Genomic DNA, 24,260 nt, shown 5'->3' with positions numbered 1-24,260 from the left:
GAGGAGTGGCAAGTCTCGCGATAGTTGGGCGAAGGTCTCGCGAGAGGTGCGAGGTTGTCGTGCGCGTGTGGTACCGCCGGGCCCGCCGCTTCCAGGGGTGCGCTGTTGCCGCGCCGCTCCGTGCCCCCGCCGGCCCTCACGGCGCTTTGGGGAGCTCTCCGCGGCTTGGCTCCGCGTCCAAGGGCAGTGGTCAGGCCCCAGGGGTAGTTCGGGGGGTTTTGCCCTCTCTGGGCGCCATTTTGTTGGCCCTTGGTGCGCCTCCAGCCTGGCCCCCGCACTCTGAGTGAGTAGTGGGCCTCTCCTCACCCACACGCATCCGCCCAGGCAGCCAGGCCAAAATGGGGAAGGCAGCTAAGCGGAAACGAAAGGTCTCGGTGCCCTCCACAGCCAAGGGCCCCGTGAAGTCAGCTATGGCCATGGTTAAGAGCAACCCCTTTGAGGTGAAGGTCAACAGGCAGAAGTTTAATATCTTGGGGAGGAAGACCAAGAATGATGTGGGGTTGCCTGGTGTCTCACGGTCCAAAGCCATCAAGAAGGTAAGAGGACATCAAAAGTTGGGAGGAAGGATTGCATCTATAGATGTGGCTGCGGTGGAGAGGTGGTAAGACGGGAGCCATCTCTGGTGAGACTACCTCCGTTGTGTACTGGAGGAATGGCTGGCTGGCTGGTCACCTCACGTTGCTCAGATGATGATGGAGAGTTTGCTGAATACGTTTCCCTCCAGTGCAATCTAAAGAGTTCAGTAGTGCAAGTCTTCCTCGTCACACGTGTAGCAATGATTCTCGTTTCAAATTACCCAGGTCCAGAATGCAGTGGCACACATCAGCAAGCAAACACTGGACCAGTGTGTAGGCAGTTGTCGGTGTTCATAATGTTGGTCGGTTTTGGTCGCTATGGCATGTAAAGCTTCTTGATAATGGGGCAATATTGCTGTAATAGTGAAAGCTTGCAGGGGCACTGAGTTTTGAATGCAGTGAGAAATACGTAGACACAAAGAAACTACCATAGATTTGGAAATCGTGTGATAACATTTTTTTGCACTGGTTGAATCGTTGCATTGTAGAAGTATGTTGGGATGCAACAATCCTTATTACTCTCATAGGAATGATGGTACAGCTTAAGAATAAATCTTTTATCTTCCACCCTTATACTGTTTTACAATTGCCTTTCTTTCTCTACTGACACCACAAGCTACCTGACCAAAATCTGTGATGCATAAGGGAGAACATCACGTCATACTACATCAGGGATTCTAGCAACCTATCCTATCCTTGAATGAAGCACTGGAATTTTTTATGATTTGTTCCTTCAGACAAACCAGGGAAGAAGTTAAAACGTCTGTAGATTCTGTTAAAGGTGAAAAAAGCATAATTTGAAAGTATGCCCCTGAGATTCTCTCTGACATGTTCTATACAATCTATTGTCAAACAGAATTTAAAGCACTTACCGAAGGATTTCTTTTTAAAAATAGTGCAGCAAAAGGAAATGGATAGGCTTTAATTTTGCATGCATTGTGAAAGGTTGCGCATTAATTTTTATCAGTGAGAGAGGACATCAAATAATTGATGAACAAAAGCTGTTCTGTATCCAGGGTCTTAAGAGATTAAAGTTCATGCATGGCATTTAAGCTGCCTGATATTTTATATATTTTATATATTTTATATATTTTTTTATATTTACATACATATATATGTATATAAATATATATACACATTTTAATATAAGAAGTAAATACAAGGTAGAACTGACAGTAGTAGGTTAAATGAGTTCTGGTGTCAGTTACAGTGGCATCTGAAAATTGTGAATGCTCAGTGAGGTTACAGAGGCCTGTTGTAGTAAACTTGTTCTTTTCCTTCAGTGCAGCAGTTTATGAGTTCATGGTAATATGAATAGCAACAGTACCTTTCCGTAAGATTCAGCTAATGTGTTTTAAATAAACATGGATTTTTTTCAGACTAAACATGGCCAGTATTTTCTTCCTTTAGAAACTATGCAGTATCTTCAGCATGAAAATATGTTAGCTTTCACTCTTCATTACTATTTTTCCAGGGTTTAGAAAACTTTATGAATGTGTAGTATCACATTTTAAGGTGTTTGGGTAAATCAGATGCTTGTCATGAATTAGATCACTGGCATTGAAAAGTAAGCCTCTCAATCTATACAGTAAGTACAGCATCTACTAGCTCGTATAGGTCTGCTGAACTTCCTTTTACTGCCTTGATGCATAACCGCCCTGTGCTCAACACTAAAGCAGAGTGCTAAATGTATATATCCACTTGGGGGTTTTTATGTCTTAGATGAGAAGACAAAAGAGTTTCAGCTGACACTGGGGCTTTTTTTTGCTTTCTTTAATGTGTTATTCTTTTATACTAAGCTTCAGATAAATCAATCCTTTAGTGACAATGCAGAGTTTTTATATGTGATAAAATAAAGGTGAAATACAGTGTACCATGTTTTACCTTCATATGGGCAGCTTATAAGAGAACTTAATGACGCTGAATATATTATATGACCTTCCCATCTCTTTTCTCATTAATTTTTCCTTCTCTTTCATTGCATTCTGGTAAATTAGATTATGTTGCCCCAGGATACCGTGGAACCTTTGAAAGTAATTATTCTCTTTGTTTTTTAATTAAATCTTTTTTTTTATTTTTTTCTTCTAGCGTACCCAGACCTTGCTGAAAGAGTATAAAGAAAGGGAAAAGACAAATGTGTTTAAAGATAAACGATTTGGAGAATATAACACCAAAATAAGTCCAGAGGAAAAAATGATCAGACGATTCACTTTGGAAAGACAGGTAAACTATAGGAATTAAAACAACAACAACAAAAAACAAACAACCCCCAGACCCTCCCCACAACCAAAACCAGAGAAACACTTGTTAGTTGGCTGTGTCCCCCTTAACAGAGGATTTTGCACAGTAATGCTTTCTTGTATATTTTATATGTTTGGAACTTACATGAAAAAACAAATTTTGTGGAAATAAAAAAAAATTCATCAACATTTTCTGGTTTTGCAAGACAACTTCTCAAAGCAGAAATTTCTTTGAGCACTGATATGCAAGAAAGCCATGTTTAAGCAGATTCATTGATTTCTTGGTGTTCTTTGACTACTGTGATTTGGGAATCGAATTAGGAAAAGGCAACCACCATCAAGTACACTCTGAGATTCCAGTACAACTGTTGAACAACAGCCATTTAATCTCCTGACTAGAACAACTCTGTAACTTGCTGTCATTCTGTAACGTGAATTGTATGTGCAGTGCTGTTCTTTCTGCCTCATCATACTCTGTCTCTGGAATTCAGTAGTGTAATACCATATTCTACTGATAATTTGTATAGGTTAAAGTCTGTTTCATTAGGCCTGAAATTTAGTAGTTAAGAATTGATGTTACTGATGTATAGATAAAACTTAGGCTTCCTTAGGTTTTCTGAGTTACTTGATTGGTACATAAGAGGGGCATCATACTCCCTCACTTAAGGTTTAATGTGTTTAAATGAAAGTATTGGTCTGGTAGTGATTAATCCCCTCAACTAGCATTAAAAATACAGGCTTTGTTAATTTGTTGCTGGGTAACTAAAAGTCTTTTGTTATTTAATTGGTTGGTTTTACTATTCTTAGAAAAATTATGGGAAGAAGAATATCTATAATCTCAATGAAGATGAGGAATTAACTCATTACGGCCAATCTCTGGCAGAAATTGAAAAAATGAATGATATTATTGATAGTGACAGTGACACAGAGGAAAGAGGAACATTGTCAGGTAAGACGTGTCAGCTAGTTTCCCACTGTTGGTTTTATTGTTGGTACATGTACATCATTTGCTCAGTGCTATCTTTCAATGAGAAAGAATATTATTTAGCTGCACCAAAATGCTAGTTAAAATACAGAAAACCCATGCTCCTACCTCATACAAAATATTTGTCAGCATAAATTAAGCGTCTAGCATCAATCTCTTTTGGTATGGCCATTCCCATAGGCATGGGAATAGTACATGATTGATTCAATAGTTTTAATTGTTCCCATTCTCAAAGAATAGGGAGATACTGCCCCAGCAGCAGCACTCCAGCCCTCATGTATGGATTTGAAAAGGATTCACAATCTACTTTTTTCCCCAGCTGAATTAACTGCTGCTCACTTTGGAGGGGGTGGAGGCCTCCTTCGTAAAAAAGCATCAAGTGGGCAGCAAGATGAAGAGGAGGAAAAACCTAAATCTAGAAAGGAACTCATAGAAGAGATGATAACCAAATCTAAACAAGAAAAGGTGAGTTTTTAGCCTTGAAGTATAAGTGAACATGATTAAGAAGCTGTCACAATTTCTGTCTTTGCAAAATAAAATAGTAGTGGCATAGAAAACAAAGGAGATAGCTGTCTAGGAGAAGAGTCCAAGCTTCTTGCATAAAGTCTGTCCGACTTTGTTGGCATTTTAAGATATGCACTTAATATCTGCCATTCTTTTGTATGCACAAATCTCCCTATCTCTTGACTCTTAACTTGTTTTCTGTATGCAACCCTTGTGCCATTCAGTGTAACTCTATACTGCTTCTTACACAAAAAATGTTTACACCTTTAAAATGTTAAATATTTAAAATTATTAATTTGCTGAAGACAGCATTTTGGTTTTACGGTGTAAATGCTGTCACATCCATCTGAACATAACTGCTGCATTATGGTTTTGTTGTTTTTTTCTAGCAAGAGAGGCAAACTCAGAGAGAAAGTGCGTTAGAACTGACAGAAAAGCTTGATAATGACTGGAAGGAAATCCAAACCCTTATTGCCCGCAAAACCCCAAAATCAGAGAAAAAGGACAAAGAAGTAGAAAAGCCTAAGGTAAGGGTTTGTCTGGCCTGCTTTCTGTTGTTTTAATAACTTGTGGTTTTGATTCGTAATGGCTGCAACATAAGGCAAAGTTCATCATTTTGTAAAATAAAATGTAGCCTGCTATTCACATTGAAGGTATGCTGCAGTTTTAGGACCGTTTGGTTAGTTGGAGGAATATAGGGTTTTATATGATTTACCTGCTTTTAATTACCTATTGCTTTTCATTATTTATCAATTCTGAGAGAGGTTGCAGGTTGAATACCACTGTTAGCTACAGCTTATTTGTACAATAAATACATTTTCTTGAATAACTGAAATTGTTGAGATCATTGACTTATTTTGAATGCCTTTGCAGTGTTTCTTGAATAAAACAACTTTTATTTGACAGCAAATGTTTCCTTGTTGTAAATTTGGTACTGTTTCTACAAAAAGGGAAGGAAGATATTTTATCTTTTGAATTAGATACCTTATGGTCTCAAAGCTTTTTCTATCATTTTTATTTTATACTAAGGGAAATAAACCTTTAAATCTAAGAATAGGTAATATAATGCATTGCACTGGGTTTTTTCTTGTAGAAATTTTGTATTGTTTTGCAGAACACTGTGAATTTCCATTTATTCCTTGGCAATATAGTTCAGTTTTTGAAAGATTCAAGTAATGAACTGATCTTATATTATAATGAATCTCAAATAACAAACAGAAGATACTGGTTCGAAAGTTCATATTTTGATGTATTGATCTTTGTTTTCAAGATGTTTCTTAACATGGTGAATACTGTAGTGTGTTGGTAATGGTATCTTAGACAAAAATTTTGTCATCATAATTTGCTGAAAAGGTAGGTTAGATTCCCATGCTTCATGTGTGTGGATCCAATTAAAGAATTCTCAAGATGCAAAGTATGAATTAATAATGCTCCAGAACATTAACATTGAATTGGAGAAAATTATCTAGTCGTATGTAAGAAGAAAAATTCCTGGAAATTAATTTTAGAAAAGCTGTATGGCTTAGTGACTTAAGCAGGTATCAGGAGACTCTGTTCGCATGTCCGGTGTAATCTCTGCTAGTGACTGTTTTCTCAAGTATGCTGCTTTATTACTTTAAGGTGAACATCTGTGTAACTAAGATAGCAAAGACTTAGCTCATGTCTGATATTATAAAGTGAAATGTAAACGATAAATTTATTCATTCTAGCTGCTTTTTTGAGAAGATAGTGTTTTATTAATATTTTAATTTTTTTCAATTAATATGTAAACTAGTTTTTATTTAAGATGCTATTTATAAGTGTTTAAGTTGTGAGTAACTTAAATAGGGGAGGGGGAAATGTCAGGAGAATTTCTGTTCAAGTGTTCATTCCATTACTTGTCTTAGTGCTGAGTTGAATGTCCTTACAGCTTTCCTTGGAAATGGTCTTTTCCTTATATCTTAATAGTCATATTTCTTAGCTGTTAGTCTGGCAGAGAGTGTCTGCAAAGCAGAATAATAAAACTTAAGATAATAAACAATTATATAAATATTTCTTTAGCCTGATGAATATGATATGATTGTTCGAGAACTTGGATTTGAGATGAAAGCAAAACCTTCAGAAAGGATGAAGACAGAAGAAGAATTGGCAAAAGAGGAGCAGGCACGACTCCAGAAGCTGGAGGTATACCATTTATGGTTTTTAGATTGTTTTGTGGCCTATATTTTGGGAGTGACCGCGTATGTTCATTGCTTGACCTTAGATTAAAAGTGGCTGTACTGAACTACAGTTTGTCAGAGGCTGAATTCAGGAAATCTCCTGTTTGTGTTTTGTTTGCAATCTGGTATTACAACAAAAAAACATAGGCTTAGTACGTGACTATTGAGGTTTATGAAATCAGTTGGTCTTTCTTCAATAGAAATGCAATACGGCTTCAGTTTGCCTTTAAATGTTTTAAATTACTCAGTGTTGAGAGGTGCTTCTAAGTCAGGGGGAGTATCATGTTGCACAGCAGTTGAATTAATGCACTGGCAAGTCATTTATTGTTTTCTTGTGGTGTTGCAAGAGTCTTCCAGCAGTACTATGCAGGGGAATAGAATTCTTTTGGGAAATGTTGCATGCTCTTTCTATTACATGGAACTCCAAGTCTTACAGAAAGAATGAGTAATTTGGTAAATGTTTCTCTCCTTTTTTTACTTTTTGGTTTGGTGTACTAGGGATACATTTAGGACTGCAAGGATTCAGTACCTTCAAGTTATCTCAGAACAGCTCAGTAGCTAATAGCAGAACAGAACAAAGGAGCTTTTTTTTTCTTTTTGTGTTCTTGTCATCTTGTTTGATGCACAGTCTGTCTGGTTGCCCAGGTGGAAATCCTTTTGTAAATGATTGATTCAGATATTGCCCGTTGCGTTTGTACTGCAAAGTTGTTACATGTGGGAAACACAGATAAACACTGCAGAATCATAAAACGCTTTAGAAGCTTGCATTTTCTAATAATGATGCATTGTCTCATAAGCAAAACAGATAATTTTAAAATGAGAGAACATAATGCTTCTGGTAAACCCAGTTTTAAAGGCTTCCAAGTAAGCTAATCCAATTGTCTGTGTGCTTTTATCAGATCACACTCGCCACAAAACATAAGGCATCATCAGCTTTTGCCCATAATTTATCAAGTTGCTGTTTTTTCTTTTCATCAACTTGTTGAATAATCCTAGTTAACTGTTTGGGGGTTTTTTTGCCTTTGATTTTGTTAGCATTGTATTTGAGGGATCTTCCATTCTGGTTTAGTTACCTGAATGATATAGATGGCTGACATCAATGTGTGTGGTATTTCTACTAAAACAGGCAGATCGACTACGGAGAATGCATGGATTAGATGAACAGGCAAACAAAAAGAAACCCAGCCATGTGTCAGCTGATGATCTGGCTGATGGCTTTATCCTGGATAAAGATGACAGACGGTTGTTGTCTTACAAGGTAAGGTTTCAAATTTCAGAGTTTTCAGAGTTCTGAAAAGAACATAGGAGGATTGGTTTGGAAGTGACCTCTGTGGAGGCATCTAGTCCAACCTCGCGCTCAAAGCAGGGTCAGCTATGAAATTACCAGTTTGCTCAGGGCTTTATCCAGTCTGTGCTTGGAAGATCTCCAAGAATGGAGTTAGCACATCTCTCTGGGCAGCCTTTCCACTGACTGTACTTAGCGTGAAAAAGTTTCTTTTTCTATCCAGTCTGAACATCTCTTGTTTCAGCGTAGGCCTGTTGCTTCTCATTCTCCTGGTGTGGACTGTGATGAAGAGTGTTGCTCTGCCTTCTCAGTGGCGTCCCTTGTAGGTGCAGAAAGGTGGTTATTTGATCCTGGCTGAAAAATCCCAGGTCAGCCTCTCCTTACAAGGGAGGTGCCCCAGCCCCTCAACAATCTTGATGGCTTTCTGCTGAACTTGCTGTAGTTTATGGATGTCTTTATGGTATTTGAAAACCCAAAACTGGATGCTGTATTCTGTGTGGTCTTACCAGTGTCAAGTAGAGGGGAATAGTTGTTTCCCTCGATCTACTGACTATACTGTTATAGTAGCCTTCTATGCTACTGGGCTGAAGAGAGGGTGTTAGCCCTTCTGGTCATTTTTTAAATTTCCACTGTATTTAATACAGCTTCCACCAAACTTCAGCCTCAGGATGAGTGGGTTTCTGAAGGAACCCTTCTCCTACGAAGTAGCTTTGATTAAGGTGGCAGAGCAATATAACCTTAAAGCTCATGTGGTGAGTCACCCTGACTGTGGTGCATGTGTGTAGAGACTGATCCTCTCACATGTAAGTAGCAAGGGAGCTGCTGTTGTCCTTCAAGGGGAGAAAATAAATTGTGAATGTGAAATTAAACTGATGATTAATAAAATCTGGATGGGAACAAATATTTATCTGATATGCTATTTTAATACATAGAAGGAATATGTATTTTTTTCTGGAAGTGATGTTGAATTTTTTTTTCCACCATATCATCTACTAGTAGTTTTTATTTCTGTGTTGTTTCTTTTAGTCCTCATAGACTACCTCCTATTCTTCCAGTTTCTTATAGCCCCTTGGAAATAATGCTACTTTTCTTATCTGTATGCATGTTCTCTGCTTAAAATCACTTCTTGGCTGGCACTGCTGCCATTCACTGCTTGGTCAGGGTAGCAAGGCTCAGGTGCTGGTCATGTGTATTTAATGACAGCTTTGCATGGTGATTCTGGCGAGGTGCTGTCACTTTGCGGTGTTTTAACTGGTTTATTTTCTCTACTGACAGGATGGAAAAATTAATATTGAAAATGAAGAGGAAGAAGAAAAAGACGGGGAGGATGAAGAAGAGGAAGCAGAAGAAGGCGGGAAGGAAGATAATGGGAATGAAGAAGAAAGTCAGGAAGAATCTGCTAGTGAAGATGAGGATGTTGCTGCAGATAGCCACTCAGATCTTGAATCTAACGTTGAGAGTGAAGAAGAAGAAACTGCAGGGAATAAAGAACAGAATAAACACAAGACAAATGAAAATGAATCACAGAGTGTGGAGGAACTAGATACAAAAATGGAAGCTGCCAAATCAGAGCTTCCCTATACATTTGCTGGTAAGCAAAGGATTGATCCAGAGATCTCTGTTGTCTTCAAGGGGTTTATAACCAGTCTCTTTCTCTGCCCTGTAGGATCTTAAGTATTCCTGTTCATACATAAAAGTTTTGCTTCATAGTTGTCTTCTACTGTTCCAAGAGTAGCCAGTGACTGCTGTTTGTAGTGATCAGCACCAGTCTTGCTTTGAGCAGTGGGAGCCAGATCTGTTTAATCCCAGAGCTGTTTCTGCTCCTCCAAGCAGCCTTAGAATTGAAAGCTAAATACTTGGGAGAAAAATGGAGATCTGTACTCCTTTCTGAAGGCCACCATCACATCCAATCCAAAGTGCTAGTGTTTCGCATAAGGGAAGTCAGAATAGTATTCTACTACCTATACTTAAATGAGAAAAGATTACTTTCTCTAGTGTTTGGACTGACATTTTTGTCAGAGAAGATGCTGGGAGAGGCAGAATTCTGAGGGTTTAATCCCCATGATGTAACATCGCGGTATTGTTAAATAGAGACTGAAAGTTTGACTCCCTTTGGGACTCGGCCTAGGAGGGAGGAGGAGCCATGTTTCCAGTAGTACACAAAACATTCATTATTATTAAGTACGTAACATATCTAACTATTGTCCTAGTGTAGATTTCTCTAACAAAAGTGTATGTCACAAGATTTAACAATCTTTCAAACAACTTCCTTAAGTGCTTTCATTTTTCCATCAAAAGGAGATAACTTACTACAGAAAGCCTTTTAAATTGCATTCAGGTTTTGCTTTAACCAGAAAGCAGTCACATTAAGTAACTCAAGAAATGTAACCGGTTAGGATGTTTTCTAGCTTTTTCACTTGTGCAAAAAACTAAATATATGCCAGTTGTTTGGGTTTGGGTTTTTTTATTATTATTTTTTCTTCTTCCAGTGGCAAGATTCTGTTCTTAAAATCCTGCATACAAAAGCTAGTTAGGTATGAATTAAACATAGAGCTGATTGTGTTATGGTAAATTTATGATTGAATGCGTGCTTAAGTTTAATTCTGCTTTGTGTGTGTTAACACAGTTGTGCTCAGCTTAGGCAGCAAATGTAGGATGAATTGAATGTTAATCATTGAAAAACATTTACATGGTTTTCTGACTTATGTTCATATATATAGTTACCTATATGCTTATAGATAGTGTTTAAAAGGTGATTATTTAAAAGCTGTATTGTGTCTTATTTTCTGAATAGTAACATTTTCAAATTGGAAATTTGTTAGATGTTCACTTGAATTAAGTATGTTAAGTTTGAGATTTTTGCCTGGTCAGTTTCTGTTTTTACTTTCTAGTTCCTGAGTCCTATGAGACATTTAAGTCTTTATTGGCTGGAAGAACAATAGAACAACAGCTTATTATACTGGAGAGAATTCAGAAATGCAATCATCCAAGCCTTGCAGTGGGAAACAAAGCAAAGTTGGAGGTATGGGGGGTTGTTGATTTGTTGAAGTTTAAAATCAACTTTGAATTCTAGAGTAAGTTTTAGCAAGTATTCAGAAAGCAGTATAACATATACATGCTTCTATGTTGTCAATAGCAGCAGAATCAACACACTACTTGTTTTCTAACTTCTGTGTCACTGTTCTTTTGTGCAGTTTAAGAATATATACAATGAAGAAAAACCCTAATAATTTTTATGTTATGCTTCTTGCAGAAATTATTTGGCTTTCTTCTGGAGTATATTGGAGAGTTAGCAACTCTGGATTTACCAGAGCTCAGAACAATTGACAAACTGGTCCTGTAAGTAATAAATACTATGGACTTTTGCTCCTTTATGATTTAAAGAGAAAAGCTACCTGGGGTAAAGCATTTTGTGTGTTGCTTCGAAACAGTTGGACTCTGATCTTAAAGGTCTTTCCCAGCCTAAATGATTCTATGAATAGTTCTGTAGGGATTGTAGGCAAATGATAACTCTCCAGCTCTGTAGCGTTTTAACTTTTTCATGTGTTGCTTGAGCTATTAATTGTACCAAGACATTTTTAAAACTTCAGAATGTAGTTTTTGATCTGCAAAATGGTTTTCATGGGTAGTGGATAAATGATACTATGTATGCATGCAAACTTCTGTATATGAAGCTATTTAGACTACTGATCAAGGATCTTAAGCTTTGCAATTACAGTGTGGAGTTCCCTTTGCAATCACTGGGTTTTTCCATGGGCTTCAGTTCTGTGAATTCACTCAGGGAACTAGATGAAAATGCGATTCAAGAGTTATAGTAAGCTCATACAGAAGTTCCAAATACACACTGTGCAGGAAGTTGTCAATTTGGCATTGTTGTCTTCAAGTACCTGACCTCCAGTTACAGTCACAAGAGAGCCCAATTTGTCTCAGAGGTATATAGCAAATGACGAGTCAGTGGACACAGGCTGCAACAAGGGAAATTCCAATTAGATGTAAGGAAAAAAATCTTCACAGCAAAGGCACTGAACATCAAAACAAGTTTCCCAGGAGTCTATGGAATCACCACCCTTGAAGACATACAAAACTCAACAAAGCCATGAGCAACCTGATCCAGCTTTGAAGTTAGCCATGCTTTGAGCAGGGGGTTGCATCAGATAATCTCCAAAGGTCCCTTCCAACCAAAATTAGTCTGTGATTCCTATCTTGACTTTGCAGGCTAGACAGCTTTCTGTAGTTTTCAGCATGTGGTTTTTATTTCATGCTCAAGTAAGTAAGTTTTAAAAAATATGTTATGTGCAGCTTTAGTGTTCATTGCTCTGTTGCATTCGTCAGCAAGAGCACTGACCCATTGATACTGTCGCACATGCTGGGGCTTTGTAAAAAAGCGTAAACACGTTTTTATTGTTTCATAGAAATGAGACTTAACTAGTATCACTACCGACATTCTTAACTGAAAACACTGGAAAAACTGACCAAACAGATGCAGAGTCCTGACTGCATCTCCCTGTAGGCATTAACTGTAGGCCAGGAGCTGAACTATGTGGATACTTTTTTCCTTGTTTTAATTAATAATTTTGCTAACCACACTGCTGTCTCACACGTTGTTTAACATTGCCTAAGAGTATTTAGAGTAGCGTGCTGCCTAGTATGTGTCGGCATACCTCAGTGCAGTAAAATGTAGAGTTAGGGGGTTCAGAAGGGTATATTTTAAACATAGAAGGTGTTTTAAAGTTTTTAATTATTTTTTATTTAAGACTTAGAAACCACCACATCAAAGATTTATCTCATGAGGTCCAGTGAAAAATACACGTCTCTGTAATATAAAAATATTACAATAATAATCTATATACTGTGTGGCTATTTCTGAAGAAGAATAATTTGTTTCAGGGCATTTGTTATTGATATAATGTATGTAGTACACAAAATACCTTCCTACAGGTACTTAAAAATCAGGTTTTTATTAACATCAGTAGTGTAACTTGATTGTTACTTACATTTCTTGTTAATAGGCCATTGTACAATCTTTGCCAGATGTTTCCTGAGGCAGCCAGTGACAGCATTAAGTTTATTCTTCGAGACGCTGCACATGATATGGAAGAATTAATTGAAGTTAAAGGCCGTGCAACACTTCCAGGTTTAGACATGGTAACAAATGCATACTGCTAAGAAAATAATCTTGTTCTTCCCATTAGTATGGAAATGCCAGTAAACATGAGATGACATTAAATTTAATGTCATGTTTCAAAGTATGTAATGGATTATTAGCATCTATGACTTTTTAGGTTTCTTGATGTTTTAAATTGCCTCTCTTGCAGGTAAGTTGTAACAGAAACTCCCACAAGAACAAAAAAAAAAAAACCCTGAGAAACAAACACACACACTTCGCCATGTTCTTCAGAACAGATGTCTGACTCTGAAATATTAATAAGGGGAAAATACCTTAAAACTGGCAGTCCAGTTTTCATAGCAGAACATTGTTTTCCTGATGAAACTGAAATGGGTAGTTCTAGGAAGAAGCGATGCTGTCAGTTATGTCCTCATGTCTTTAGTTAAGTACAAATGTTTAAAAAAAGTACTCCAGAGGCATACTGTCTCCTAGGTTAACAAAAATAACAATGAAATATTATGGATATAAAAATACATTTCTTATACTTAAATTTAGAAATTATCATATGGAATGACTGTAAAATAATTGACCTTTCCTCCTTATATTAGTAATATTTCAAAATTTCAGTGGTCATGCTAAATATGAACAGACTCCTTTTTTAGTGTCCACGTAAATAGATATTAGGGAGTTCAAGAATGGAGCATATGGAAAACGAGTATTTGTTGTAGTAAAAAGTTTCAAAGACAAACCATAAGTCAGTAATCAAAGGGAGCTACGCTTGATGAAGAGTGCTGCCTGATGGAATAATTAAGACTATCAAAAGAAAATAGGCTGAAGTATTTGCTTAGAAGACTTGGTTATTGCAGCTTGAAAAATATTTATATTGAGCTCTTTTGAAGAGTCTTTATTCAGGATGTTTTGAATTTTGCAGGAAATGTATTGTAGAGAGTTTTTAACTTCTGTTTTTGTTTTGTTACTGTCACCCTTATGACACCAATCACACTTCTGACTTGCATTCCCTTCAGTGGACTTTTCCAGGTTTCAAGTCATCATTATCTTCTAGGGTGGAATTATATCACTCCTATCCTTAAAGCACTTGTTTGAGTGAACATTCCTTAGACCAGTTGTGTTAGTAGACGTTATATGTGCCTGTAGTTTATCTAACCTGAAATTTGGACTGTGGTATCTAGTAATCAAAACAGTTCAGGAAAATATTTGTTTATGACAGAAACTTCATAGAGAGAAGCAGAGCTGAAACAAGATAACTCCATTTGAGTCTAGCTGACTATGATAATTTTCAGTATTACCTCACAACTGATGTCTACCATCCCTATGGTCTTGACAGGAGGTCGCTTGTAGCTCTTTTAACAAGTCCCCTTCAGTAAAAGTGTACCTAATCACTGTTTAGTTCTTTGGCTGCAGCTGTTATTTGTTGATGTGTGCTGGTGCACGAGTTTCCTGGTCACTTAATTGTCTGTTGAGGACCTTTTGAATGGTGTCACAGGTCCTGTGTAGCCACTTGCTCGTTTCTTTGTGGTGTGAGAGTATGTGATTGCAGTAAGCTGGAGGGGGTAATATTTTCTTACAGAGTAAATGGGGTTGGGAGGCATAGTTCCTTCATGGTGGTTCTTTCAACTGCCTTGTTTAATTAATGCAGTGTTAGACCTATAACGGATATTCCATTTTCTCATGTAACTTAATCATGTCAAATAGGTCATGTATCGTATCAGATTTCTCAAAATGATGTGTGTTGTTGTGTTTTGAGACTACTACATGGCAGTTACTCATTCATCAGTTAAATATGTGTAAAGTCAAGATCCTGGGAGTAATGCCTTAATTATGTTTTGCCTTACTCTGTTTTATGTGCTCTCAGCTTATTTATTTGAAAATTACATCTCTGCTGTTTCCAACTTCTGATTTCATGCATCCGGTTGTAACACCTGCTTTTATGTACATGAGTCAGCTACTTACTAAGGTATGTCTATGATGTTGCATCTCAATATATAACTTCATTTCCTTGTTTCTTCCCAGGACTCCAAATGTATTTGTTAACATTAATGTATATATTGGAAATGTACTGAAAAGACAGCTTTGTGTTGGTATAGTCACAGATAGTAATTGGAAGAAAAAGTGAAAAGGAAAAAAAACCCTTGTAGAGTACAGTCCAACTCACAAAACTGTATTTAATCATTTTTTCAAGCTGTCATACAAGAATTTCTTATATGACAAATTAGGTACAACTAGTAGAACAGACTGAATACAGTCTAAAATCATTAGTGATTTCTCTTCCATATGTTGCATTTGTTCCTACTTAAGAAATATACTTAAAAATTGGCAGTATTTGTTTTCCTTGAAAATGTACCTAATGCAGTATGTTGCAGTGCAGTTAAAATATGCCCTAATTTTTCTATTCAAATATCCTGTTTATATGTTTTAAAAGTCTTGAGCTAGTTGTTTTGCTGCTGTCAGATAGTGAAGTTGCTCTGAGCCTTATTACATTTCTTTGGTTCATTTCTGAAGAATTTACTGTTTGTGGTTTAGCACCTTCTAGTGGCTAAACCAGTTCTGACTGACTTCTTACTCGATTCTGCATATACTCTCAGTGAGGGCAGGAGAAAGCCAGTATGTTTCTCATGTGAAGTCCAAAGGGTGTAATTTTACAGATTTTAGATGTGTACAACTTATTTATTATTTCTGCTTTTTGGGAAATCCTGTATTTGTGATGTATAGACTTCTTATTACTAATATCTTGTGCCCTTTTTTTTTTTTTCTTTTAGTGTCGCATCACAACATTGCAAGATGTTATTAAAGGGTTATTTATATGTTGTTTGTTCCTGGAATATGTATCTCTCTCCAGAAGATTTGTACCAGAACTCATCAATTTTCTTCTTGGAGTACTTCACATATCTCTACCCAAAAAACGGGCCCAGGGTGAGTTTGTTTATAGTAAATGAGTGTTAAATTTTAAGTTTACCTTTTAGGGTTTATCTTTTAAATTTAAATAAAAGTAATTCACACTGAATTTATTATTTTGAAAAAAAAGACAAAAATCATGTTAGGTTAGCCGTACACAACCTTGATTCTTGGGCATCTTATTATGAACTAGATCTTTTGTGTTGTTAGCAGGGAGAAAAGAACTGAGGCTATTAAAGGAAATGAAGTCATGTTGCCCACAGTGCAGTATTTTTGCAATATTGGGGTTGTAAATAGACAGACTGATTAGACTGTGCTCTGAAATTCACAGTTCTTAATGGGTTCCCGGTGAGTACCCTGTCTTCTCAGTGAGGTAGCAGCTAATGCTTCAGATACCCTCCCTCTTCAGCTAATAGCCATATCACTGAGATAAACAAGAGAAGTATATTACAATGTTGATATTTTTCCTTTTTATTTATTTCACATGGATTTGTTGTAGCCTGTCAGAGGGCAGCTATCCCCACAAGCAGGATTAATCTGTGCTGTAGCATAACTGTAAATTTAGCAACTTGCACAGACAGCAGGGGCACTAAATCTATCTGTTCAATTTGATCCATATGCTAGCAAATGATTTTTATTTGCCACTCTTCCTCTTTCTTTGACGTTTTCTTTTGACCTTGTTTCTAGCTTTAAAGTTACTCAAGATACAGGCCTCTTTTTTTGACAAGTTCAGGGACAGTAATTCACTTATGAGGAGCATGTGTTAGTATCTCTGTCTGGGTCACTCTGAGTGTCACTTAGCATCCATGAAGAGACTCTGCAGACAGGATGGTCTCAAGTCCAAAATTCAAGTATCTGTTGGCAAACTCACAAGACATCTGGGATTTAATGAACTACAGGCTATGTATTGATAATGCTTGTCACTCTTGATAAGACATTTGAAGAGCTTCTGTTAGCTAGGTGGTCATCAGTCTGGGTCTGTTGCTGCAGTATTCTAGTACATCTTCAGCAGCACCGAGTGGTCATCTTGCACCTTCCTTCTTTTTTTTTTTTCTTCTCCCCTTTAGCATTTTTATGCCTTACCATGCTGGAATTTTTTTTTTTTCTTTTGAATTCTTGAGCTACTAATGATCCTTTTTTTCAACAAGCCTAGCACTGAAGTTTCACCTTTGTTATCTTGTACAGATGTACCCTACAGACTTTCTTCCATCTGCTTCTCAAAGCTTAGCAGTTTTCTCTAAAGTGTGAGCCAAGGTTACACAGCTGGGCTGCATCAGAGCTAAGCCTTAGATTCTCAGAACACCAACAGCTGAAGTCTTAGAAGGAGGTGGGAAGAGGTTAAGGAGTGGGTGGGTTACATAATACTTAAAGTATTTTCTCCTTTGTGTACTCTCTTAGGAATATTTGATCTACAAAGGGTTTTAGTACAGCTAAAATACAGGATTCTGCAAAATCAGATAAACTATTTAAAAATAATTAGTGGTAATCGATGATCAAGTGTTAACCATTTTTTTTTCTCTATATTTCTGTTAATGCTTTTGCACTAGCTAAATTTGCATAGTGTTGATTTCTGTTAGCAGTGAGGAAAAGCTCAATAAAAGATGCGTTAGAGAGACTTTGTTCTCTTTGAGAATTTTTCAGTCATTGTTGGTGTTTTGATGTTACCAAAGTATCCCACCATGAATTTTTAAATACATGATTGCTGATAAATGTGATCGTTGGGCTGTGAATACAGAATATTTTAAAATGAGCATACATCCAGTTCTCTGGAATGTTAATATATTGTCACACCAAAAAATTTCTTGGGGTTCAATTTTGACAGTAAGTACAATCAGCAAATAGAACTGTTTTAGTTTTATGAACTTGATCCTTAAATTTCTCACTTGAAAAAATTACATGGAATACAACTCCATAAAAGACTGAAATACAGTCTGCTTTAGACTAAAAAAGCAATTACTACCTTAAAAAAGAAGATGATGTGGAGGGAGTGGGAAGGAGTTGTCACTGTTGGTAGCCTTAGCTAATGGAGTTGTTAGTAAGATCTGCTATCCTTTCACAAGTATAGTGAATATAACAAAACTCATGTATCTTAGTTTCTGATCTGGCATAGTCATAGTCATGTGTGTCATAATCTCTCACAATTTTGGGTCTCAAACCTTATGAATTTTTATTTCAACATGCTTTTTTCTGGCCCATCTGTAAAGAGGTTCTTCAGATATAGGTTCTAAAGCATGTAAATATTCTTACAGTTTTGAAATAAGTTCCATTGCAAGCTTGCAGGACATAAGGAAAACAAAGAATAAAATCAAAAAGGTCCAGCACAGAGACTGCAAACTATTTTTTCCCTTGACCACAAAATTCCTGCTCCAGCTCGCTGTGCTGCTTGACCACTTTCTGGTCAAAGCCTTCTACTTGTAACCCCATGGGAAGGTCCTGTGCCTGCCCTTTACTCTTAAGCATGTCCAGTACTCCATCCTCACTGGCAGTTTAACTGTTCCCCACAGGGCAGACATGTACCTACGTGTCTTCTGTCTGCCCATACACAGAATCATAGAATGTATCACAGAATGGTTTGGGTTGGAAGCGACCTTAAAGATCATCTAGTTCCAACCCCCTGCCATGGGCAGGGACACCTTCCACTAGACCAGGTTGCTCCAAGCCCCATCCAGCCTGGCCTTGAACACTGCCAGGGAGGGGGCAGCCACAGCTTCTCTGAGCAACCTCTTGCGGTGCCTCACCACCCTCGCAGTAAGGGGTTTCTTCCTATTATCTGCTCTGAACTTACCCTCTTTCAGTTTAAAGCCATTATGCCTTGTCCTAACTCTACACTCCCTGATCAAGAGTCCCTCCTCATCTTTCCCGTAGGCTTCCTTTAAGTACTGGAAGGCTGCTATAAGGTATCCCCAGAGTCTTCTCTTTATGCTAAATAACCCCAGCTCTCTCAGCCTGTCCTTGTACGGGAGGTGGTTCAGCTCCATGATCATCTTTGTGGCCCTTCTCCAGACCTGCCTGAGCAGGTCCATGTCTTCCTTATGCTGGAGGCACCAGAGTTGAACACTCCAGGTGTGGTCTCACAAGAGCCAAGCAGATGGGGAGAATCATCTCCCTCAGGCTGACGGCCACACTTCTTTTGATGCAGCCCAGGATGCGATTGGCTTTCTGGGCTGCTGGTGCACATTGTCAGCTCATATTCAATACTGCCAAGTCATCTGCAGGACTGCTCTCAATTCACTCATCACCCAGCCTGTATCTGTGTTTGGGGTTGCCTCAACCCGGATGCAGGACCTTACACTTGGCCTTGCTGAACTTCATGAGGTTCACGGAGGCCCCCCTCTCTAGCCTGTCAGAGTCCCTCTGGGTGGAATCCCTTCCCTCTATAGTATCAACCACACCACTCAGCTTGATGTCATCCACTTGCAGAGTGTGCACTCAATCTCATTGTCCATGTCCCAGACAAAAATGTTAAATAATACTGGTCCCTGGTCCCAGTATGGACCCCTGAGGGACCCCGCTCATCACTGGTCTCCACCTGGACATCAAGCTGTTGGCACAACTCTTTTGAGTGTGGCTGTCCAGCCAACTCCTTATTCACCGAGTGGTCCACCCATCAAATCCATGTCACTCCCTTTCAGAGACAAGGATGGTATGTGGGACAGTATCAAATGCTTTGCACAAGTCCAGGTAGGTGACAACAGTCTCTCTTCCCGTATACACCAAAACTGTGACCCTGTCGTAGAAGGCCACCAATGACCTTCTAAAAATAGGGGTCATTTTTCCCTTTTTCGAGTCACTGGGAGATGCACCAGTCTGCTCCAACTTTTCAAATTGATGGAGAGTGGCTTAGCAACTTCATCTGCCAGTTCCCTCAGGACCCCTGGATGCATCTCATCAGGTCCCATGGACATGTGCACCCTCAGTTTCCTTAGATAGTCTCAAACCTGTTCTTCTACAGTGGGCAGTACTTCATTCTTGCAGACCCTGCCTTTGGATTCTGTGATTTGAGTGGCATGGCTAAGAGCACTTGCTGATGACTGTATTCATGCTCTAGTGTTTCCCATTATTTTAGAAAAACATAATACTGATAAAGTATTTTTTTGAGGCAGTATAATTAAAAATGTAAAAATAGTTGTTGGGTTTTTTCCCCTTCAGAAAGAAGGCTTCGTATTGATCTTGTTCAATGATAATTGTTTTGGTTTTTTAGGCTATACTGTAGTACATCCATTTTCACCAGTGGGGAAAAACTTGGAGCTGCTTTTGGTGTGTGATAAGAAGGATCTGGAAAGTTGGCAGAAGCAAAATCTGCCCTTGAGTATTGTGACTAGATTAAAGGAAACCAGTGGAACAGAAATGAATCATATCAGGTATGTAGGAAATGTGAACACAATACCAGATCATCTTTTGGGCAATCTCGGTGACCATGCTCTTCAGGAATAAAAATAGGAGCAGTGAGTTGTTCCGCTTTATTTTTATGGTACGCTTTATTCTGTAGCATATGAAATTGCTAATCTTTTGCCAGAGTGTTACGTGGAGCACGTTAGAGTGCTCAGGTCTTCCATTCCTTTATGGTACAGCTGAGAACAGATGGGAATGATGCAGAGACAGAGAAGGTACCCAGTACTTTGAACTGTCAAGCTCTTCAGAAGCAATTAACTGTATTTGCATACAAACACTATGTTAGGAAGTGTCACTTAAGTAATAACACACTGAAGTTAGTAACTAAGACTGCAATTAAACATGTTCATTAACCATGTTCAGCCTCATTTTTCACTTTGCACTTGTGTTATGATACAACTTATTTCAGGGATGAGTAAGCATTTTGTTACAAAGTTCGAAAAGAAAGCACAAAATCAAAATTACTGATTCTGTTTCAGTGAAGTTTTAGAACTTCAGGAACAGCACCAGAACACTTTTATAACTAGTATAAAAACTTCTTACTCCATGTAAGTGCCAAAGATGCAATACTGGCTTGTGCTCTGCACTGACATAAAAATTTGTGGCTGATGGTTTCCTTGGGTATTTGCTTAGAATGCAATTTTTTGCCTGAATTAACAACTGGAAACAGTCTTGTAACAGGTTCTGTCAGGAAGTCTTGGTAGTAGATGCTGCTAACACTCTCCAATTTGATTCATTTTATTTTAAAATCCACTTCAGTTTTTGCAAGTGAAATTGTTAATTCTTTTGTACATTAACAGGTTATCATGTCTAGCCCTGTGTTTTGACCTTATTAAAAAATGTGCAGCTCTGTATGAGTCTTTACCATCATTCCATGAAATAATGCATCCTATCAGAGTTCTCCTTACACAGCATGTGCCAGTGAATGAATATCCTGAAAAAATGCAGGTATGTGTTCCTCAAGAATGAAATAATTGGTGTTTGTTTTATTAATAAACATCCTGTGATCTTCATTTGTACTTAAAGAAACAAGAAACAAGTGTAAGCATCAGTGAGATGTTTTCAAAGGTCAGGCATTTGCCTTTTGTGCTCTTCAGAAGTCATAGTGATGTTTCTGTGGAAAAAACCGAAAGAGCAGAGTATATTTAGAAAAGCTATTTTTTTCATTCTGTATCTTGTCTTGCCCTGCTAATTGAAGAGATAGCACTTAGCTTATAATAATGTAACATTCCACGAGTGACTTTATAAGAGTAGTAGGCTGGTCATCCACTTGCTCTTGTAGTTCTGTAATGAATCTGTAACACCTTGGTGCAACCAAATACATGTACCAAATTGATGAGGTAGTATTTCTAACTGTCATCATATGTTAGTAAAACTAACATATAAATATGCCTGATCAGCTATCTGATTTAAAAGTGGACGGTTGTTTGTTTTCTAGCAACAAGGTTCAAATTTTTATTCTGTCTCTTCAGAATGTAGCAAAATTGTCCACTCCTCAAAGAGGCGTCATGAAATATCCTTAGAGAACATTTTGTGATGTAAGTGATGCAAAATGGCATATATTTCTTGCCATCAAAATAAACAAAATGTACAGTCATTCTTAACATGACCCTGAAAGGCAGAGTCTGAGTTAAACTGGCTTTAGTCTTGCTTCTTTCTCTATTAGGTGAAAGTATCTGCAGACCTTTCTTATTGTCCATGATATTAAATACTATCCAGCCTGGGAGACTTAATGGCATTTCAGTGTTAGCAGTGTCCTAAATGAATAGCAGTGATTTTACCCAGAAAGAGAACATAAGGGGAGAACATTACTGTTGATGCAATTTACAATAGTTTGTGAGTTATGGTGTCTTTTATATGCTTTTAAAGTTGTAATTTGATTTGCATTTTCAGGAATGGTATCACAGTGCTCTGAAAGAGCTAGAGAACAAAGTGAAACAGTATACCCCACTGATAAGTGAGAAGAAGAAGCCAGTGCCATTGAAACAGTATACACCTAAAATTGTGAAAGTGTAAGTAAAGCCACCCTTGATGCAAAGGAGAAGTGTGTTTAAACATTAAGATTCTCAGCAAGCTAGAAGTGTTTGGAAAGCAGGACATAAAAAGCAACTATTTTTCTGCTAGATTTTGTGCACAAATCACAAGGAACCAGCTATTTGGGTGGTAGGGAAGGAAAGAAAAAGGAAGAATTCTAAGAACTAAAGATTATCTTATGGAAAAAATAGCACTGGAAATCAACTCTTGCCCATGTAATCAATTGTAAATTAATAAATTTCAAGACAAAAAGGGGTGTCTGACCTGTCTAGTCAGGTGCTTCGCTGAATGCTCTGTCAAGCACTCAGGTCGGAAGAACAAGAGTGAGTAGTTCATACATACATAAACTATGTGAAGGAAAGAACAGATAGTGGAAGTACTGAGGGATGCTTCACTGGTGCAAAAGATAAGGTAGACTATTCCTGTACTGTGCATCACTGATTGTAACAAATATTAAGTCAGATTAAGCATTCATTTAAGCATACTTCCTTGCCCCATTCTTCTCTTTCCCCCAACCAAGCAGCTTTCCACCTTCCAACAGGAGCAATGACAAAAAAACATGGGTTTTTTTTTCCCCCTTTTTCACAGAGCGTGCAATTACCATGTGCGTTTTTTTATTCTGTTTTGGAATTACATTTTAGAATGTTAGTTTGGTTTTGTAGATAATAGAATGGTATTCTGATTCAGGAAGTCTGCTTTGTATCGGCTGCTGATCTATTTAGCCATGTTGGTTATCTACAGGGGCATAAATTGTCTGCCTTACTTATTCTAGTAATTGAAGAGGACAGATTTCCTCTGCTGTACGCGTTTATCCCTGAGTAACTGAGCAGACAGTTTCTGTGAATTCACCTGCAGAGAAGGTCTGCAAAAGTTTGAAATATACTGGGGGATCCTGTCTCTCCGCATACGTCTTTCATTCTTCTACTCTAGCTTTTTCAGTCTGTTCAAAATGCAGGCTGTGTATGGGGAATTGAAATGTAAATGTTGTCTGCTTGTCATTTGCATGATGATGATATGCAGTTAGAAGGTCTGGTAAGTTTTTCCACTATGTTCATTGGGCACCTCCTTATTTTAGAAGTTCATTGGGCAGCTCCTTATTTTAGAAGTTAATATAGAATATGCAGCAATTAAAATTGAGTTGGTATTCATATGAAAACTCACTCCTGATAAACTGAAAAAGTTCTGTTAAGGTGTTCTGTGCTCACACATACATTCTCATTTCAGTTTAGAGTTTGGAAGAAAGCAGGGAGGCAGCAAGAAGGAGCAAGAAAGAAAACAGTTGATTCAGAGGCATAAACGTGAACTTAAAGGAGCCATTCGTGAGATTCGGAAAGATAACCAGTTTCTGGCTAGAATGCAACTTTCAGAAATCATGGAGAGGTAATGTAGCCTTTGTTTCAATACCAGTCTGGGGGTTGGTCTGTTATGTGTTCATTTTTTTTGTTGCATGCCAAGACTGACAATAATAAGCAACCATACTAAACTTAAAAAAAATTGGACGATTTGGGGAAAAACACACACTTTCAATAGCAATCATTTGAAGTGTTTTCAGCTTTCCAGTTTTGTTTCCCTAGTTTAAGATATGCAGAATGTTTTTATTTGAGTGTGTTGGTGAAATTTAAGAGTTGGGGGGCTTTTTATAAATCAATAATTATTGTCTAAATATACTTATTTTCCCTAGTGTAATTTTTCTGAAATATTTTATATGTTGTTTGTTTTACAGAGATTCAGCTAGAAAAAGAAAAGTGAAAGAGCTTCTTGGTAGCCTTTCTGCACAGGAAGGTGAATGGAAAGCCATGAAAAGAAAAAGAGGGAAAAATTAATTGGGACTATCCACAGCAGGAATCTTTGTTTTTACTGCCATATAAAATAGCCCAATCCTGGGGCTTTTGAACAGATTTTAATTGCATTCTTTGGATGCATTCATTTTGAGAAGACAGCCTCATCAGATCCGTCTGAAAAAGTGAACCTGCTTATTGGAAAAATCCACAGGTTTTCATAAGGAAAATAAAAATAACACTTCTGTA

General features: G+C 37.7%; 1 protein-coding gene across 1 annotated transcript; it reads left to right on the top strand.

The window, feature by feature from the left end:
* The first annotated feature begins 41 nt into the window (after positions 1–41).
* NOP14 (NOP14 nucleolar protein) lies at positions 42–24,260 on the top strand. Its single transcript, XM_055720683.1, has 18 exons — positions 42–536; positions 2,664–2,798; positions 3,623–3,764; positions 4,120–4,265; positions 4,694–4,831; positions 6,345–6,467; positions 7,629–7,760; positions 9,063–9,378; positions 10,679–10,809; positions 11,041–11,126; positions 12,797–12,932; positions 14,768–14,869; positions 15,672–15,825; positions 20,009–20,168; positions 21,000–21,147; positions 22,093–22,211; positions 23,458–23,613; positions 23,957–24,260. The coding sequence occupies exons 1-18, from the start codon at positions 339–341 to the stop codon at positions 24,054–24,056; spliced, it is 2,622 nt and encodes an 873-aa protein (XP_055576658.1). The 5' UTR covers positions 42–338; the 3' UTR covers positions 24,057–24,260.

Source organism: Falco cherrug, chromosome 1, assembly GCF_023634085.1.
Source record: "Falco cherrug isolate bFalChe1 chromosome 1, bFalChe1.pri, whole genome shotgun sequence".
Classification (NCBI taxonomy): Eukaryota; Metazoa; Chordata; class Aves; order Falconiformes; family Falconidae; genus Falco; species Falco cherrug.
The sequence above is the reverse complement of the archived record's forward strand: the minus strand, read 5'-3'. Positions and strand labels throughout refer to the sequence as shown.

Excerpts from the sequence above, each read along its gene's own strand:
- NOP14 (XM_055720683.1), top strand. The coding sequence starts at position 339 with ATGGGGAAGGCAGCTAAGCGGAAACGAAAGGTCTCGGTGCCCTCCACA. Across the intron at positions 3,765-4,119 it reads GGAAAGAGGAACATTGTCAG|CTGAATTAACTGCTGCTCAC; the intron begins GTAAGACGTGTC and ends TTTTTTCCCCAG. Across the intron at positions 23,614-23,956 it reads CTTTCAGAAATCATGGAGAG|AGATTCAGCTAGAAAAAGAA; the intron begins GTAATGTAGCCT and ends TTTGTTTTACAG.